Source organism: Oncorhynchus clarkii, chromosome 12 (assembly GCF_045791955.1).
Source record: "Oncorhynchus clarkii lewisi isolate Uvic-CL-2024 chromosome 12, UVic_Ocla_1.0, whole genome shotgun sequence".
Taxonomy (NCBI): Eukaryota; Metazoa; Chordata; class Actinopteri; order Salmoniformes; family Salmonidae; genus Oncorhynchus; species Oncorhynchus clarkii.
The window spans coordinates 61,581,696-61,602,208 of NC_092158.1; the positions used below are offsets into that span (position 1 = coordinate 61,581,696).

Consider the following 20,513-nt stretch of genomic DNA (forward strand, 5'->3'; position numbering starts at 1 on the left):
GAAGCTCTGCTGTTGGTCTGTGGAGAGAATGGGTCAGAGAGACGGGTCAGAGAGGAGAACATAGGCCTGTGCATGTTTTTGTGTGTGTCTATAGGTGCCTGTTTCTGTGTAACGGTACCCTGTTTTCAACCCAAACAGGTATCATCCAGTGGAGGCTGGTGGGAGGAGCTATAGGAGTATGGGGTCATTGTAATGGCTGGAATGAACTTCATGGAACAGTATCAAACACATCAAACATATAGAAATCGCATGTTTGACTCCGTTCCACTAATTCCATTACAGACATTACAATGAGCCCATCCTACTATAGCTCCTCCCACCAGCCTCCACTGGCATCATGATGAGGGACATAGCCCATTTCCAAATGGAAACCAGGGTGATGCTGGAGAATGAAGAGAGATCAGGACCATGGACTGTTAAAGAGGGGCTACTGAAACTACTATGACCTAGAAAACTACTGCAATAGTTAGGAAAGCTGTTGCTGTTCCTTGGCCAACAAGCAAAGATCTGGGGAACCACAAAACTACAACACTTTGAGACAGATTTAGCATGGGTTTACACCAGTGGAAAGTTTTCACATTTTATGAAGTATATACACTAAAAGGATATGGGTCGACATATGAGGATAAAAAGTTTGAAAGACAATTCACACGTAAACAATAAAATAGTGTATTTTATTTAACGAGGCAAGTCAGTTAAGTACAAATTCTTATTTACAATGACAGCTTACACCGGACAAACACTGACGACGCTGGGCGCCATCCTATTGTGCGCCATCCTATTGTGCGCCATCCTATTGTGCGCCATCCTATGGGACTCTCAATCACGGCCGGTTGTGATGCAGCCTGGATTCGAACCAACCTCAAGCACTGAAATGCAGTGCCTAAGACCGCTGCAATTATTTGTTATAATAAAGGCTTGATATTCAGTCATCGAAACGTGAAAAAATATAATCTTCAGTATTAAATACACATCTAGATGTATAGGCGGGGAAATTATTTATTTTGTTCAGGATCTTTCAAATAGCATTTGGAAGGTTGTCGTACCCAACATTAGCCCGATCAACGAAAAACTTAATTTCCCGTCGGCCCTTGTTGACCGGTTTCAAGTGAAGGGAAGTAAAATGTCGGCGATGGATGGGATGGGCCTCTTATTGTGCTTTTAAAATAACAATATCTCAACCTTTAATACTGTATTTTAAACGTAAATTGCATGTTTTAGAAAATAAAGGGTAGTTGAAGATTGTGGATTTACACGGACAAAACATATAACTGGATCTAAGGAATTTAGCGCATGTATTTGACTGGTGTAGCTAGGAGGTGAGCTAACATTAGCATTCCTGGCCAGCTAGTAACGTTACTGCTATTTCTGGCAGGTCTGGCTGTCTAGCTACGAATCTATTCAATTGAAAACATGTGACGATTGTAACTAGTTTTCAGTGATCAAGTGTATTTGCTAGTTAAGTTAGTTGATGTAGTTTGTTAGCCTAGTCAACTCACTATAGTGCGGCCTGATCCAGGTATTTTGCAACATCTAACGTTAGCTAGCCACTGCCAGTTATAACTAATGCAATGGCTAATTAGATAGTTAGCTAGCATTAGTTAGCGCTCTCGTTCGCTGGCTGCAGTTTTCATTATAGATCTGTGGTCTTATTAGCCAGCTAGCATTACATAGTTACGACCCAATTACTGAATGTCATTATCGTCTATTATTTCGTGTTTTTTCGCAGGAAACTGTGAAATTAGCTAAACGGCTAACCCCGATCAGTAATGATAGCTTGATGTCGAGACTAGCTAGACTACAATTTCACTATTGTTCTCACATAGATGGCCATAGAGGAAGAAACTGAGACAGCCTGAATCCCAGAAACAAAGGATTGTGCTGTAACTGTGCTTCCTCAAATTAATTGAGGGGGTACCGTAGAAGTTGAAGGTTTTGGTTCAATCATTTTGTTTATGGTTATGCTGCAACTGATTTGAATTGAGGAATGCTTACATTTATTCACGGTCTACATTTTCTAATATACCTGAAGTGATAAGCGATGTGGCACAGAGGGAGGGTCACACTGCACTACACTACAAGATTCTTCAAAACACAATTTGATTTGCCTTATGTTGCTTCAGACAGAGAAAGACTCCAGCGAAGAGGATACAGATAAGGATGAAGAAAGGAGTAGGACGAGGTTGAGGTGTTACCAATTGCGATAGGGAGAGCCCAGATGACGAGCCTAGCGAGCTGGTGAGTGTGATTGTGTGTGTGTTTTTTAAAGCTCTTCCACCGACTGTAGCAGCTATTAATGTGTGTGTTGTCTGTCTGTCCCCTTCGTATAGGGAGCTGTCATTACTGCAACCCCCGAAACGCTTCCCTGCCTGGTCTATCTTCACTGCTCTCCACAGCATCTCCTTGATAGGTAATGCCGGCGTACACTACATTACTTTTAAAATCTTTCCTGTAATTTTTTTTGCCAACATAGTGTTGCCACTCTAAACGATGTGGCAGAGACCGGGGTCACACGCTATAAAATTCTTCCCTTGGTGGTGAGGATTCGCAATACCACGCTGTCTCACAAAAACAATTATGTAATTAGATGAGCTAGAATGAGCTGTGGGTCAAAGCTGCCTCATAAACTTTTTCAGTCAGACATTCACGCATGCCATGCAAAGTTGAAATATCAAGCCAATACGTTTTTGGATTGAATAACATTGCTTGTCAACTTCAGAGCTGTGATGATCTTACGCTTTGGTTAAAGGCAAGTACAAATGCATTGCAAGTATTAGTCATCGCTCTTAAGAGTACACATTCTGGCAGACGCGATACATCATCACTGGTAGGATATCTTTGGCTATTGCTGATCACCGTTCTCAAAACTTGTCGTTAAACATCTCACACTACAAGAGCATTGTAGATTTTTTTGAAAATATCGGGATGTCTCAAAGACGGGATCGGTAGGCCTCAGATTTCTTCTCTGACCCGCTCACATTTAAACAAGCATCGGTGACAGCTACGCGCCCGGAGTAGGCAACGACGTGTATTTTGTCTCCAATCTCAAACTTGTCAGGGACAGCTAAATTGGGGCCAAAATCATATGCCCGGCTAAAGAGAGGATGTCAGAGTGAAAAGTAAGCTGAAATGTAAATGGGAGACACCCAATATAATAAATGACATAACAGGGAATTTAGATGTGCCAGTTCCACTGTGCGTGGTCTCAGGAGTGATGTATTTGTATTCCAGTTCTGACCTTGAAGTGGAGTTGACAGCTGAGGTGAGAGTGAAAGGCTCGTCACTGCTCAGTATCTTGTCCACTGTCACCGCTGGTATAGGCAACAGGAAGTCAGGTAAATTATTGGTACCGACTCAAATACACACCAACAATACTCTACTTCCCCCAAACACACACACACTTCACAGATTGTGGACCCCAGGTGGTTGATTAATGCCTAACATTTCTTGTCTCATCTTTCAGGGTTGCTCTTTTATCCCCGGCCCTCAGCATCCCTCCTCCAGCCACAACCCCAGGCTCCAGGGAGTACTGACTGGACTGCAGCTTGCCCCAAGCCCAGCTCCCATCCTGGCCATGGATTTAACTCGAATCCCAGACCTTAAAGGGGTGCCTGCCGTCCCTCCTCCTCACGGGATCACAGAGACTGCCAAGAGCCCCCTGCCCTCCTCCACATCTCCCTCCTCTCCTTCCTCCTCTCCTGCCTCCCCACCTTCCTCTTCATCCTCCTCTCCTGGAGCTGTGGCAACCAGCTACCACAACGACATCCAAGAGGGAAGGGCCAACAGCGTGATGATGGGTGACGTAGTGTCCTCCACTTCCGCTTCCCTGGCTCCCCCCTCCTCTCTCGCTGACCCCCCTTTCTCCTCCTCTGATCCCTTGTTATGTCTCTCCCCACCCCCTGTGGGCACCGACGGACAAAAAGAGGACGAGACGGAGATCTACGACCCTTTTCACCCCACGGAAGGAGAGAGGGAGGGAGGAGCGGCCGAGGAGGAGGAAGAAGGGGAAAAGTACGATCCCTTTGATCCGACCGGCTCTCCCCCCTCAGAGAGAGAGGAGGAGGAGCGAGCAATGGGGGGAGGGAGGGAGAGAGGGAACAGCGTGAGCAGCAAGGGGAGCGATGCCAGAGGGAAGAAAAGGAAGGCAGAGACGGGGGGGACAGGAGGAGAGGAGAAGGACAATGCTCCTCCAGACTCCACGGACACTCTCTCTGTTCCCCCGCTCTCCCCGCGCTCCCTTCCTCTACCCCTCCGGAGGAGGCTGGACCGAACCAAAGAGCCCCGGGTGAAAGTACGGGACAGGAGAGAGAAGGCGGACCACTCGGACCACTCTGAAATTGAGGAGGGTGAGATCGTGGGGGCCACCGAGAGGGACGGAGGGAATAGGGAGGAGAGAGGCCGGGAAGGAATCGTTCCTCTCGTCCTCCCCATCTCCTCCGGCAGTCCTTTCCTCCACGGGGGAGCTAAGCCGGAGAGGATCCTGAGGGTGTTGGATGGGGATAGCTTTGTGTCTGTGCGGGCTGATGGGGACTGGGCGGGGCCGGTGATGCCTGGCAGGGAGGATGGGGAGCCCATGGAGGAGGAGGAGGAGGAGGAGGAGGAAGAAGAAGAGGAAGAGGTGGTGGTCGGGGTGGGAGATCTTAGGAGGAAGCTGGTCAGCCGGCGTAAGGCGAGATACCGTTCCTCCTTCCCTTCTTCCCTCTCACCTCAGCACCTCCCATCGTCTCCTCACACCCTCCTTCTGCCTCCCCCTCCTCCCTCCACTGCCGAGAAGGACAAGAGCCGCAAGTCCTCCAAGAGTTCCAAGGAGAGGGAGCGGCGCAAGCGGAAGGAGGGAAAGGTAGGGGAGGAGGAGGAGAGTAGGAGGAGGAGGAAGAAAAGGAAAGAGAAGGATTGCGGAGGAGAAAAGAGTGGTGAGAGGAAGGAAAGACACAGGGAAAGGGAGAGGGGGCGGCGGAGTGAGAGAGAGAAGAAAACAAAGGTGGAGGAGAGAGGGAGGAGCAGCAGAAGCGATAGCAGAAAGAGGAAGAAGAGACGATGGAGCACCCCGGAATCTTCAGCACGCCCCCGCTCACAAAACTCCTCAGTGCGGCAAATACGCGGGGGTCGCTCCTGGTCAAACACTTCAGAGGACCAACATAGAGAGAGAGATAGGGACATAGACAGAGATAATAACAGAGACCGGTACAGAGACCGAGATGTGGAACAAGATGGAGATCGAGACAAGGACAGAAAGAAAGATGACACCCGGAGAAGGGAGAGGGATAGAGACTCGAGCCGGATAAAGAGGGAAAGAGAGCGAGACGGCATCCGCGAATCGACCAGCCGAGAAAGAGGCAGCTCCAAGAGGTCTAAAGGAAGCATAGAACGAAGGCACCGGGACAGGCACCGGGACAGGATCCGGGACAGGGACAGAGAAAGGGACAGGGACAGAGAAAGGGACAGAGAAAGGGACAGAGAAAGAGACAGAGAAAGGGACAGAGACGGCGAAAGGGACAGAGAAAGGGACAGGGTCAGAGAAGGGGACAGGGTCAGAGAAGGGAACAGGGAAAGACGTAGAGACGGTCGTCCCGTGGTGCCACCGTCCATCCAGGATCTCAATGGCTCTGACCTGTTCGCCATCAAGCGCACCATCACGGTCACCACGACCACCACCACCACTCTCCCCGGTTCCCCCCCGCTGGCTCCATCCTCCCCCCACAGCCCCCCCCAGGGCTCGGACAAGCCCCACAAGAGGAAGAAGAAGAGGCGTCGGCGCTCGGACGAAGAGTTAGAAGAAGGCATGGACCGGCGTGGGAGCCGCTCCCTCTCGCCGCCGTCACATTACCATGGCTATGACTCGGACCACTTTTCAGACAAACTGGAGATAAACATGCACTCTCTGGACGGGGAGGCCCTGGACTCAGACTACCCCTCTATAGAAGACTCCCCACCCCCTCCCCAGCTTCTGGAACCCGCTGCCCCCAGCGCCAAACCCAAGACCGCCACCAAACCTGGACGCCACCACTTCAAGAAGAAATCCCGAACGGGCAAGAAAGCTGGTCAGTCCGAGTCATCCTCTTCCTCCTCGGTTCGACCCAAAGGCAAGGGGCTCTCCACTGCCTCACTCTCCCCAACCCAGGCCGCTCTAGCCACCCTCCCCTCGGCCAAACGAGGGCGGAAGATGGGGAAGGAGAAAGATCGTGGGGAAAAAGGGGGAAAGAAAGAGTCTGGTCGGTCTGGCAGGTCCAAGAAATTAAGCGGTGGTGGGAGGAAAGCCAAGCTGCAATCCAAAGTGTCAGTGCTTGTGCGTGAGGGCGTGAGCAGCACCACGGGGGGCCCGGTGGGCTCTGGGAAGCTGGGCATGGAGCTCCTCGGGGCAGGCGGGTCAGTAGGGGGCTCTGGTATGCCGGTGGTGGGAGGTTCCATTGCGGTGGTCTTTAGGAGGGACAATGAGAGCAGGTCTCCGTTCCTCAAGCCCTGCTCTGAGCCTCTATTGCTGAGTGGACGCAACAAGGACCTGGGGAAGGTGGGCAAACGCAGTTCCTTGGCCGCTCCCCCTTCCTCCTCGCTGGCCAATCCCACGGTGGCAACACTGAAGTCCAAGAAGGCCAAGCCCAGCTCCACCACCTCCACTTCCTCCTCGGCGTCTTCGCCCTCATCGTCCCTGGCAACCAAGCGTAGGCGGCGGCTGGCGAAGAAGACGCGAGGAGAGAAAAGCTTAGCCGCTGGTTTGACGGACGTGGATGGCGCCATGGCCAACTGTAGCTCTGAGGGCGGCGGCTGGGGTGGACCGTCCTCCGACATCCAATCAGGAGTCGGGACTAAACCATCCAGTCCACACTCTGGTCCAGCCGGTCCAACCCCTTCCTCTTCCTCTTCTTCATCATCCTCCTCTTCCACCAGTGTCCTCCCCCCGTCCTCCTCACCCCCCCACACCCCTCCACCCTCCTTCACCACCTCGCGTGATGCTCGGGAGTCGTCTCCCGACTCGCAGACTGTGGACAGCAGCTGTAAGACCCCTGAGCCCTCCTTCCTATCCGAGGACTGCCCCGCTCAGACCCAGAGCACCCCCAACCTGCCCCCCTCCAGTCCCACGTCTGTACCATCCTCCCAGGGGGGAGGCATCTCACAATACGGCCCCTCCAGCATAAAGCCCCTCCCTCTGGAAGAAGCCTCCAAATCCCTGGCCTCACCCCCTTGCTCCTCCTCATCTGGCTCTGCCCTCGCCTCTCTCTCCCTTCCTCCTTCCTCCACAGACCCCTCCTCCTCTTCCTCTTCTTCTGTTTCTTCATCATCAGCCAACAAGCTGCCACCGCCTCCTCCTCCCCCTCCTGCTGCCCCTACCCTCCCCTGGAGTCTGCAGACAGGAGTGGACTGCACAGCCGGAGGAGTTTTAGCATGTAAGTCTCTGTCACGAGCATTCGTTATAATAATGTCAACTAGTAGATTTTTGGTGGAGGGGCATTACTTTTTTTGGGTATTCCTGTTGCTACTATGAAGTATATAATATCTATAAGGTTTTACTAACCCCTTGCTCTCTGTATTTCAGTGACAGCTCTGCTGTTTAAGATGGAAGAGGCCAATATCGCAAGTAGAGCCAAAGCCCAAGAGTTCATTCATGCTACAAGCCAGGTGTGTGTGTGTGTCTTTGAGTAATTATATTCCTCTGTGTGTGCGTGTACACAGTACCAGTCAAAAGTTTGGACACACCTACTCATTCCAGGATTTTTCTATATTTTTACTATTTTCTACATTGTAGAATAATAGTGAAGACATCAAAACTATGAAATGACACATGGAATCATGTAGTAACCAAAAAAGTGTGAAACAAATCTAAATATATTTTATATTTGAGATTCTGCAAAGTAGCCACCCTTTGCCTTGATGACAGCTTTGCATACTCTTGGCATTCTCTCAACCAGCTCCATGAGGTTGTCACTTGGAATGCATTTCAATTAATATGTGTGCCTTGTTAAAAGTTAATTTGTGGAATTTCTTTCCTTAATGCGTTTGAGCCAATCAGTTGTCTTGTGACAAGGTAGGGGTTGTATACAGAAGATATCCCTATTTGGTAACCTGCCTCTACCATCCGTTCTATTGGCCAACGTGACATCACTGGAGAATAAACTGGATGAGTTCTGTTCAAGACTATCCTACCAACGGGACATTTAAAAACGGTAATATCGTATGTTTCACTGAGTCATAGCTGAAGGACGACACGGATAATAAACAGTTGGCTGGGTTTTCCGGGCATCTGCAGGACAGAACAGCTATGTCTGGTAAGACGAGGGGTGGTGGTATGTGTATATTTGTCAATAACAGTTGGTGCGCGATGTTTAATATTAAAGTCTTGAGGTATTGCTCGCCTGAGGTAGAGTACCCCATGATAAGCTGTAGACCACACTATCTACCAAGTTTTCATCAATATTTTTCGTAGCTGTCTATTTACCACAACAAACCCATGCTAGCACTATGACCGCACTCAATGAGCTGTATAAGGCCATAAGCAAAGAACAATATGCTCATCCAGAAGTGTCGCGCCTAGTGGCCGGAAACTTTAATGCAGGCAAACTTAAATCCATTTTCCGTTATTTCTACAGGCATGACATATGTGCAACCAAAGGGGGGAAAAAACTCTAGACCACCTTTACTCCACACACAGAGACGCATGCAAAGCTCTCCCTCGCCTTCTATTTTGCAAATCTGACCATAATTATATCCTCCAGATTCCTGCTTACAAGCAAAAACTAAAGCAGGAGGTATGTGACTCAATACTGAAGTGGTCAAATGATGCGGATGCTACGCTACAGACTGTTCCAGGATTCATCCAATGGCATTGAGGAGTTTATCACATCAGTTACCGGCTTCATCAATAAGTACATTGACGATGTCATCCCCACAGTGACCGTACTTACAGTGCCTTGCGAAAGTATTCGGCCCCCTTGAACTTTGCGACCTTTTGCCAGTATTTCAGGCTTCAAACATAAAGATATAAAACTGTATTTTTTTGTGAAGAATCAACAAGTGGGACACAATCATGAAGTGGAACGACATTTATTGGATATTTCAAACTCTTAACAAATCAAAAACTGAAAAATTGGGCGTGCAAAATTATTCAGCCCCTTTACTTTCAGTGCAGCAAACTCTCTCCAGAAGTTCAGTGAGGATCTCTGAATGATCCAATGTTGACCTAAATGACTAATGATGATAAATACAATCCACCTGTGTGTAATCAAGTCTCCGTATAAATGCACCTGCACTGTGATAGTCTCAGAGGTCCGTTAAAAGCGCAGAGAGCATCATGAAGAACAAGGAACACACCAGGCAGGTCCGAGATACTGTTGTGAAGAAGTTTAAAGCCACATTTGGATACAAAAAGATTTCCCAAGCTTTAAACATCCGAAGGAGCACTGTGCAAGCGATAATATTGAAATGGAAGGAGTATCAGACCACTGCAAATCTACCAAGACCTGGCCATCCCTCTAAACTTTCAGCTCATACAAGGAGAAGACTGATCAGAGATGCAGCCAAGAGGCCCATGATCACTCTGGATGAACTGCAGATATCTACAGCTGAGGTGGGAGACTCTGTCCATAGGACAACAATCAGTCGTATATTGCACAAATCTGGCCTTTATAGAAGAGTGGCAAGAAGAAAGCCATTTCTTAAAGATATCCATAAAAAGTGTTGTTTAAAGTTTGCCACAAGCCACCTGGGAGACACACCAAACATGTGGAAGAAGGTGCTCTGGTCAGATGAAACCAAAATTGAACTTTTTGGCAACAATGCAAAACGTTATGTTTGGCGTAAAAGCAACACAGCTGAACACACCATCCCCACTGTCAAACATGGTGGTGGCAGCATCATGGTTTGGGCCTGCTTTTCTTCAGCAGGGACAGGGAAGATGGTTAAAATTTATGGGAAGATGGATGGAGCCAAATACAGGACCATTCTGGAAGAAAACCTGATGGAGTCTGCAAAAGACCTGAGACTGGGACAGAGATTTGTCTTCCAACAAGACAATGATCCAAAACATAAAGCAAAATCTACAATGGAATGGTTCAAAAATAAACATATCCAGGTGTTAGAATGGCCAAGTCAAAGTCCAGACCTGAATCCAATCGAGAATCTGTGGAAAGAACTGAAAACTGCTGTTCACAAATGCTCTCCATCCAACCTCACTGAGCTCGAGCTGTTTTGCAAGGAGGAATGGGAAAAAAATTCAGTCTCTCGATGTGCAAAACTGATAGAGACATACCCCAAGCGACTTACAGCTGTAATCGGAGCAAAAGGTGGCGCTACAAAGTATTAACTTAAGGGGGCTGAATAATTTTGCACACCCAATTTTTCAGTTTTTGATTTGTTAAAAAAGTTTGAAATATCCAATAAATGTCGTTCCACTTCATGATTGTGTCCCACTTGTTGTTGATTCTTCACAAAAAAATACAGTTTTATATCTTTATGTTTGAAGCCTGAAATGTGGCAAAAGGTCGCAAAGTTCAAGGGGGCCGAATACTTTTGCAAGGCACTGTACATATCCCAACCAGAAGCCATGGATTACAGGCAACATCCGCACTGAGCTAAAGGCTAGAGCTGCCGCTTTCAAGGAGCGGGACACAAATCCACACGCGTATAAGAACCACTATGCCTTCAGATTGATAATTTAAACAGGCAAAGCATCAATACAAGAACTAGGATTGAATCCTACTACGCCGGTTCTGACGCTTGTTGGATGTGGCATTGCTTGCAAACTATTACGTTTCGTAAGGAAAACTCAGCCGAGAGCTGCCCAGTGACACGAGCCTACCAGACGGGCTAAATGCCTTTTTATACTTGCTTCGAGGCAAGCAACACTGAAGCATGTGTAACCTATGTGAAATGGCTAGCTAGTTATCGGGGTGCGCGCTAATAGCGTTTCAATCGGTGACCGTCACTCGCTCTGAGATCTTGAAGTAGTTGTTCCCCTTGCTCTGCAAGAGCCGCGGCTTTTGTGGCGCGATGGGTAACGATGCTTCGAGAGTGGCTGTTGTCGATGTGTGCAGAGGTTCCCTGGTTCGCGCCCAGGTAGGGGCGAGGAGAGGGAAGGAAGCTATACTGTTGCACATGCATGAGAGCACCAGCTGTTCCGGACGACTGTGTGATCAAGCTCTCCATAGCCTATGCAAGTAAGACATTTTAAACAGGTCAACATTCACAAGGCCGCAGGGCCAGACGAATTACCAGGACGTGTACTCAGAGCATGCGTGGACCAAGTGTCTTCACTGACAATTTCAACCTCTCCCTGACCGAGTCTGTAATTTCACACCTTCGTGTTTCAAGTAGACCTCCATAGTCCCTGTGCCCAAGAAAGTGTTGTTTGGACTTCCTAAACATGCCGCCCCCAGGTGGTAAGGTTAGGCAACAACACATCAGCCACGCTGATCTTTAACAGGGGGCACCTCGGGTGTATGCTTAGTCCCCTCTTTGTACTCCCTGTTCACCTACGACTGTGTGGCCAAGCATGACTCCAACACCCTCATTAAGCTTTCTGATGACACGTGGCAGGCCTTATAAGACCGCCTATAGGGAGGAGGTTGGAGACCTGGAAGTGTGGTACCAGGACAACAACCTCTCCCTCAACGTGAGCAAGACAAAGGAGCTGATCGGGTACTACAGGAAAAGGAAGGCCGAACACACCCATTCACATCGATGGGGCTGTAGTGTAACGGGTCGAGAGCTTCAAGTCCCTTGGTGTCTACATCACCAACAAACTATCATGGTCCAAACACACCAAGAGGGTTGTGAAGAGGGCACGACAACACCTTTTTCCCCTCAGGAGACTGAAAATATTTGGTATGGGTCCCCAGATCCTCAAGGTTCTACAGCTGCACCATCGAGAGCATCCTGACTGGATGCATCAACTGCTTGGCATCCGACCGTAAGGTGCTACAGAGGGTAGTGCATACAGCCCAGTACTTCTCTGGAGTCAAGCTTCCTGCCATCCAGGACCTATATACTAGGCTGTGTCCAAGGATGGCCCAAAAAATGGACAGACTCCAGTCACCCAAGTCATAGACTGTTCTCTCTGCTACCGCACGGCAAGCGGTACCGGAGCGCCAAGTCTAGGTCCAAAAGGCTCCTTAACAGCTTCTACCCCCAAGCCATAAGACTGCTGAACAATTAATAAAATGGCCACCCGGACCCTTTGATTTTACACAACTGCTACTCGCTGTTTATTATCTATGCATAGCCACCTTACCCCTACCTACATGTGCAAACTACCTTTACTAACCTGTATCCCTTGGTACTGGTACCCCTTGTATATAGCCTTGTTATTGTTACTTTGTGTTACTTTTTTCAAATGTTTCACTTTTGTTTATTTAGTAAATATTTTCTCAACTCTATTTCTTGAATGGCATTGTTGGTTAAGGGCTTGTAAGTAAGCATTTTGCTGTAAGTTCTACACCATTGTATTCGGCGGATGTGATAATTAAGATTTTATTTGAATTTCAAGCAGATTTAAGTCAAAACTGTAACTAGGCCACTTGGGAACATTCAATGTTGTCTTGGTAAGCAATTCCAGGGTACATTTGGCCTGGTGTTTTAGATAATTGTCCTGCTGAAAGGTGAATGTCTCCAAGTGTCTGTTGGAATGCAGACTGAACCAGGTTGTCCTCTAGGATTTTGCCTGTGCTTAGCTCTATACAGTTTATTTTATATTAGAAAAATCCCTGGTCCTTGCCGATGACCAGCATACCCATAACATGATGCAGCCACCACCATGCTTGAAAATATGAAGCGTGGTACTCAGTGATGTGGTGTTTGCACCAACATAAATCTTTGTATTCAGGACAAAGTAAATTTCTTTGCCACATTGTTTGCAGTTTTACTTTAAATCAAATCAAATTCATTGGTCACATACACGTGTTTAGCAGATGTTATTGCGGGTGTAGCGAAATGCTTCTACTTCTAGCTCCGACAGTGCAGTAATATCTAACACTTTCACAACATATTCCCTAAATACATGTACATCTAAGTAAGGAATGGATTATCACAGCCTGTAACTGTTTTAAAGTCACCATTGGCTGGGCCACCCAAGTGGCGCACCGGTCTGAGGCGTCACTACATACTCAGGTTCGATCCCGGGCTGTATCACAACCGGCCATGATTGGGATTTACTTGGCTCATCACGCTCTAGCGACTCCTTGTGGCGGGCCGGGTGCCTGCAGACTGGGGGGAAAATAAAATTGAATAAAAAATCACCTTTGGCCTTCTTCCTCTACGGCAACTGAGTTAGGAAGGATTCCTGTATCTTTGTAGTGATTGGGCGTATTGATGCACCGTTCAAAGTGTAATTAACAACTTCAACATGCTCAAAGGGATATTCAATGTCTGCTTTTTTTCCTACCAATTACGTGTCCTTCGCGAGGCATTGGAAAACCTTCCTGGTATTTGTGGTTGAAGCTGTGTTTGAAATTCACTGCTCGGCTGAGGGACCTTACAATTATCTGTATGTGTGGGTTACAGAGATGAGTCATTCAAAAATGGCACACAGTGAGTCCATGCAACTGATTGTGAAAAATGTTTGTCCTGAACTTGTTTACGCTTACCATAACAAAGAGGTTGAATACTTATTGACTAAAGACACTTCAGCCTTTAATTTCTAAAAACACAATTCCACTTTGATATTATTGGGGTATTGTGTGTGTAGGCCAGTGACACAAAATCTAAATTGAATCCATTTTACATTAAGGCTCTACAAATGCAACAAAATGTGGAAAAAGTCAAGGGAGGTGAATACTTTCTGAAGACACGGTTTCCAGTTGAAGTTGGAAGTTTACATTCACCTCAACCAAATACATTTAAATTCAGTTTTTCACAATTCCTGACATTTAATTCTAGTAAATTCCCCTGTCTTAGGTCAGTTAGGCTCACCACTTTATTTTAAGAGTGTAAAATGTCAGAATAATAGTAGAGTGATTTATTTCCGCTTTTATTCAGAAGTTTACACACACTCAATTAGTATTTGGCAGCGTTGCCTTTACATTTTTTTTACTTTGGTCGAACGTTTTGGGTAGCCTTCCATAAGCTTCCCACAATAAGTTGGGTGAATTTTGGCCCATTCCTCCTGACAGAGCTGGTGTAACTGAGTCAGGTTTGTAAGGCCTCCTTGCTCGCACAAGCTTTTTCAGTTCTGCCCACACATTTTCTATAGGATTGAGGTCAGGGCTTTGTGATGGCTACTCCAATACCTTGACTTTGTTGGGGTCATTGTCCATTTGGAAGACCCATTTGCGACCAAGCTTTAACTTCCTGACTGATGTCTTGAGATGTGGATATATTGAAGCAACATCATTTTCCTACCTCATGACGCCATCTATTTTGTGAAGTGCACCAGTCTCTACTGCAGAAAAGCACCCCCACAGCATGATGCTGCCACCATGTGCTTCACATTTGGGATGGTGTTCTTAGGCCCGCTCTATTTTTGTTTCATCAGACTAGAGGACATTTCTCCAAAAAGTACAAACTTTGTCTCCATGTGCAGTTGCAAACCGTAGTCTGGCTTTTTTATGGCGGTTTTGGAGTGGTGGCTTCTTCCTTGCTGAGCGGCCTTTCAGGTTATGTTGATATAGGACTCGTTTTACTGTGTATATAGATTATTTTGTACCCGTTTCCTCCAGCATCTTCACAAGGTCTTTTGCTGCTGTTCTGGGATTGATTTGCACTTTTCGCACCAAAGTACGTTCATCCCTAGGAGACAGAACACATCTCCTTCCTGAGCGGTATGACGGCTGTGTGGTCCCATGGTGTTTATACTTGCGTACTATTGTTTGTACAGATGAACATGGTACCTTCAGGCGTTTGGAAATTGCTCCCAAGGATGAACCAGACTTGCGGAGGTCTACAATTATTTTTCTGAGGTCTTGGCTGATTTCTTTTGATTTTCCCATGATGTCAAGCAAGAGGCACTGAGTTTGAAGCTGGGCCTTGAAATACATCCACAGGTACACCTCCAATTGACTCAAATTATGTCAATTAGCCTATCAGAAGCTTCTAAAGCCATGACATTTTCTGGTATTTTCCAAGCTGTTTTAAAGGCGCGGTCAATTTAGTGTATGTAAACCTCTGACCCACTGGAATTGTGATACAGTGAATTATAAGTGAAATAATCTGTCTGTAAACAATTGTTTGAAAAATTACTTGTGTCATGCACGAAGTAGATGTCCTAACCGACTTGCCAAAACTATAGTTTGTTAACAAGAAATGTGTGGAGTGGTTGAAAAACAAGTTTTAATGACTCCAACATAAGTGTATGTAAATGTCCGACTTCAACTGTATGTGTTACATATTTGTCTTGGATTGTTTTGAAGGTGTTCAATATCTGACCAAGCACTTCCATTTCTCATCATACCTTCCGTCTCTCTCTCTCTTGCAGATTCTCTCCCAAACCAATCAGAACCATTCATCGCAGCATGCCCCTTCCTCTTCTTCCTCCTCCCAGGTTCCTCCCCCTGGCCCCACCCCTGCCCAGTTCATCCTGCACAGCTCTCTCCCAATGGTGGGCTGCACCAAAACCACGCCCAGCCACCTGCACCCTGGCATGTCTATGGGTGGCGGCTGCGCCCAGACCCCGCCCCCTCCCATGCCCTCTGGGTTCTCGGGAGGGTCCGGGGGCTCCAGTGACATAGGCTGGGACAACGAGAGCAAGGACCCTGACAAGGTAGCACCATTAAAAACCATGTCTTTCTACCACTCCCATATCTTCCAATTACGGATGTGTGTGTGTGGAAAGGACGGTCATCTGACTGTCAGTACAGTACCTCATAGTGTTGTCACGATACCAGAATGTTGACTTCATTAACGATACCAGGTTTAGTATCACGATGCTCAATACCAAAACGGTTCCATGGCACAAAAAAAAGGCATATTAGCCAAAGTCACCGAATGGCACTTTATCCAGACAGATATACACAGCTACTGCTCTGTTCAATCGTTGGGCATCTTTTGAGTTCAATATCATTACATTTGCATTTTTTTACTAACAATTTTTCAGAGACAGCCATGTATGCATTAATGAATCAATTATACAATCATGCAATCAGTTTGACTTTGTTTTTACCAATCTAACTACATAATGGTAATAATTTATTTGAATGGAAAATCTGTTGGGTAAATAAATCTGTAGCACATGGACAATACAGGTGAATGCATATTCAATAGGAGTGTGTGCATGCATTGAGTTATTGGGCTTGTTCTTGGGTGATTCCATGGGGCTACAGATGACAAATTGTATTCAACAACATTTGCGTAGAAGTAGCTTTTTCATAAAAATGTGCGTTGTCTCTAACGAGTAACGATGTCATTAATAATGAGGCAGTCAGGACACCAAGGAACTTGGGTCAATGGGTAGCCTTGTGGTTAGAGCAGGATCGAATCACCGAACCCCCAAGCTGACAAGGTATATCTGTCGTTCTGCCCCTGAACAAGGCAGTTAACCCACTGTTCCTCGGTAGGCCGTCATTGTAAATAAGAATTTGTTCCTTACTGATTTGCCTAGTTTAATAAATAAAAAACAATAATAACGTTTTTATTGATAATCAGCTTTGAAATGAACATATGCCTTTTGTAGTTTGCATATCACAAAGTAAGTCTCGGATAGTGAATTGATGTTAGCTTTAGCTGTCACCTAGCCAGGAAAGTTAGCCTGCAACGCTTGGACACTCGGTATATTCTTCCATTGTAAAGGGTATCGACATTGTTTTGCTCACAGTAGTTAACAGTTTCAACATCTACATGCCTTGTCGCATTATTCAAGTCTGTTAACTTCTGTTCAGCATGAGTGGGGAGCTAACATGATGTTGCCCAGACTACCAGTGCAGGCTAGAAATAAGCAAGTGGAGCAGGCACTGTGCGCGCTATAATAAGGGGTCGGCTGCGCTGATAAGAATGGCTTGATCCGTGAGGGACATTTGACAGAAGTACCGAAAGTGACATTCTGCTGCAAAACAGTTTTGCATGTTCTGGTATCTAAAAAGTAGTGATGTTTCGGTATACCTTTCAACCCTAGTACTGCACCTCTTATTTTATTTCTCTCTCTCTCGCTCTCAGTACCTGAAGAAGCTCCACACTCAGGAGCGTGCGGTGGAGGAGGTGAAGCTGGCCATTAAGCCGTACTACCAGCGTAAAGACATTAACAAGGACGACTACAAGGACATCCTGAGGAAGGCAGTACACAAGGTAACCCAGCTCTCTAACCATAAACCTGCTTTAGCTGCATTACATTGTTATTACATGGTTTAGGTGCGCCGTTGTCACGCGGCTGAGTGCGCCGTTGTTACAAACGCTTTGTTCAGAGTTCTTAACGTTGTTATTCGAGGGTGTCAAACACCTTATTCTATGACTTGATAAACAGTTGAATCAGGTGTGTTAGTGCTGGGCTGGAACAAAAACGTCTGCTCTGCAATGGTCAGGCTTTTGGATTTAGGCTGTAGCGTCTCTCAGTAACGGAGTGTAGGTGCATTTTGTTCCATAGGAATAACAATTGCTGTTCAACCTGTTTGTGACTTGCACATTTTAAAATATTGGCTCACACAATTTAAAGATTGGCGTTATTACTAGACTGAGTGGTGTGGTGTCGATACAATTACTTTGACTTGTTTGTGAAGGTTTAAAGAATTTCCACAAACAGTTGTTGGAAGTAGACTTCATAAAGGCCAGAGGGAGTGTAGTATATTTAAGCAATAAGGCCTGAGGCGGTGTGGTATATTGGCCAATACACTGAACAAAAATATAAACACAACATGTTAAGTGTTGGTTTCATGAGCTGAAATAAAAGATTTAAAAAAATAACATATGCACAAAGAGCTTATTTCTCTCAAATTTTGTGCACAAATTTGTTTACATCCCTGTTAGTGAGCATTTCTCCTTTGCCAAGATAATCCATCCACCTGACAGGTGTGGCATATCAAGAAGCGTATTCAACAGCAGGATCATTACACAATAAAAGGTCACTCTAAAATGTGCAGTTTTGTCACACCACACAATGCCACAGATGTCAAGTTTTGATGGAGCTTGCAATTGGCATGCTGACTGCAGGAATGTCCACCAGAGCTCTTTCCAGATAATGTAATGTTCATAAGCAACCTCCAATGCCGTTTTAGAGAATTTGGCAGTATGTCTAACTGGCCTCACAACCGTAGACCATGTGTAACCACGCCAGCCCGGGTGGCTTCATGTGCGGGATCGTCCGAGACCAGCCACCCGGACAGCTGATGAAACTGAGTATGCACAACTGAAGAATTTCTTTACTAACTATCAGAAACCGTCTCAGGGACGCTCGTCTGTGTGCTCGCCGTCCTCACCGGGATCTTGACCCGACTGCAGTTTGGTGTCGTAACTGACTTCAGTGGGCAAATACTCTCCTTCGATGGCCACTGGCACACTAGAGAAGTGTGCTCTTCACGGATGAATACCGATTTCAATTGTACTGGGCAGACGGCGTTGTGTGGGAGAGCTGTTTGCTGATGTCAACGTTGTGAACAGAGTGCCCGTGGTGGCCATGGGGTTATAATATGGGGAGGCATAAGTAACACGATTGCATTTTCTCGAAGGCAATTTGAATGGACAGAGATACGGTGACGAGATCCTGAGGCTCATTGTCGTGCCATTCATCCATCACCTCATGTTTCAGCATTATAACGCACGGCCTCATGTTGCAAGGATCTGTACACAATTCCTGGAAGCTGAAAATGTCCCAGTTCTTCCATGGCCTGCACATCCATGTCACCCATTGAGCATGTTTGGGTTGCTCTGGATGAACGTTTACGACAGCGTGTTCCGGTTCCCGCCAATATCCAGCAACTTCGCACTGCCATTGAAGAGTGTGACAACATTCCACAGGCCACAATCAACAGCCTGATCAACCCTATGCAAAGGAGATGTGTGGCGCTGCATGAGGCAGATGGTGGTCACACCAAATACTGACGGGTTTTCTGATCCACGTGCATTTAAAAAAAAAAAAGAAGCTATCTGTGACACATAGATGCGTATATCTATTCCCAGTCATGTGAAATCCATAGATTAGGGCATAATTTATTAATTTAATTGATTTCCTTATGGACGGTGACTCAGTAAAATCTTTGAAATGGTTGTATGTTGTGTTTTATGTTTTTGTTCAGTGTACCATGGCCAAGGGCTGTTGTTATGCACAACGCGGAGCTGTATATTGGCCATATACCACAAACCTCAGAGGTGCCATATTTCCAACATAAAAAGGAGTATTTTTGCATTATACCATTGGTATATTGTATAATATACACACGGCTGAAATGCTGTTTCAGCCAATCAGCATCCAGGACGCAAACTAACCGGTTTATAATGCAGAATATGTTACTATGTTCCAGCAGTTACAATTGGAAGTTGTAATTACGCTGTAACAGCCATTTGATATATAGTGTGTTTATGACTAATACCGACCTGTGTCTGCTTCTCAGATCTGCCACAGTCGAACGGGAGAGATCAACCCGGTCAAGGTGAGCAACCTGGTCAAGCTTTATGTTCAGAGGTACAAGTACTTCAGGAAGCACGGTCGAAAGATGGACGAGGAAGAGAGGGAGGACAGAGAGATGGATTCCTCCTATTGATTGGACCAGGGGTCGCACTCCCCCTCCTTCCATTGGTCCTGCCACCCAAGGACCAGCCCCGCACTCCTTGCACGTGACTGGGCCCAATGAGGCCGTAGAGTGACATTTTGTTTTATTCCCCTCCCTATTTGCTGTCCCCATGTAAACTCGTAAACCCCCCCCCCCATCTCCTGTGTGTCTTGCTGTACAGAAATGTTGAGTAGATATCTGCGAAATATACACACGCAGTATATGAATTTTTAAAAAAGTACAATGTTGTGGGAGAGATGCAGAATACATGTATACACACTTACACATGCGCGCGCACACACACACTGTATATACTGTAAGTACACTACACTGACTCTCTCCTTTCTCTCTCTGTGGTATAAACCTGTCATAGTCAGGTGGTTGGTCTGTTGAATGGATGGATGGTTTAAATATAGAGATTTGACACTTGATATTCTGTCCCTGTCTTTTATTTGAAGTCTGTACTCCGAGGGGTGGTTTCCTGAGGAGATTCTCTATCGAGTTCGCGTTTTAAATCCGGGACCAGGCTTAATCTGTGCCCGGGAAACCAACCCTGACCTGAAGGTGTGTGTACTCTGATCAGTGCTTAGGCAGAGAGAAATAAATGAAAGCAGGGTGTCACTGTCCTACAAGCTATGGATTTACAGGCTTGCAGCAGACATGTCACTGACTGAGTGAACTGTTTGTAATGGATTCTTTATACGGGCTTAAATGCTGTAGGTAATGTTAGTTAAAAGAGCTACTTTGAAGCTTAAAGTAATTGCGTGTATCTCTGTGTATCCCTTTCTGTCATACACACAGGCAGATCTAGGATCAGTTTTATCCGCCACACAATCCTTACCCTACCCATTAAAGTAGGGAACTGCAAAACTTAGATTGGTTTTGAGATGCAATTTGACA

General features: G+C 46.3%; 1 protein-coding gene across 2 annotated transcripts; it reads left to right on the top strand.

Annotated features, from left to right (window-relative positions):
- Positions 1-1,093: 1,093 nt before the first annotated feature.
- On the top strand, positions 1,094-20,044 carry LOC139420927 (SR-related CTD-associated factor 1). 2 transcript variants are annotated; one of them, XM_071171348.1, is made up of 9 exons: positions 1,094-1,319; positions 2,124-2,238; positions 2,331-2,410; positions 3,232-3,335; positions 3,464-7,382; positions 7,532-7,614; positions 15,398-15,682; positions 17,071-17,199; positions 19,455-20,044. In XM_071171348.1, exons 5-9 carry the CDS (start codon positions 3,575-3,577, stop codon positions 19,602-19,604), a joined length of 4,455 nt encoding a protein of 1,484 aa, XP_071027449.1. In that variant the 5' UTR covers positions 1,094-1,319; positions 2,124-2,238; positions 2,331-2,410; positions 3,232-3,335; positions 3,464-3,574; the 3' UTR covers positions 19,605-20,044. The 2 variants fall into 2 exon arrangements, with proteins under 2 accessions (XP_071027449.1, XP_071027450.1); XM_071171349.1 differs by having other exon boundaries at positions 15,464-15,682.
- Positions 20,045-20,513: the final 469 nt, after the last annotated feature.

What these genes read in the sequence shown, in the direction of transcription:
- LOC139420927 (XM_071171348.1), top strand. Translation starts at nt 3,575, where the DNA reads ATGGATTTAACTCGAATCCCAGACCTTAAAGGGGTGCCTGCCGTCCCT. An exon ending in AGAGCAAGGACCCTGACAAG is followed by an intron (nt 15,683 to 17,070) that starts GTAGCACCATTA and finishes TCTCGCTCTCAG; the next exon opens with TACCTGAAGAAGCTCCACAC. An exon ending in TGAGGAAGGCAGTACACAAG is followed by an intron (nt 17,200 to 19,454) that starts GTAACCCAGCTC and finishes TCTGCTTCTCAG; the next exon opens with ATCTGCCACAGTCGAACGGG.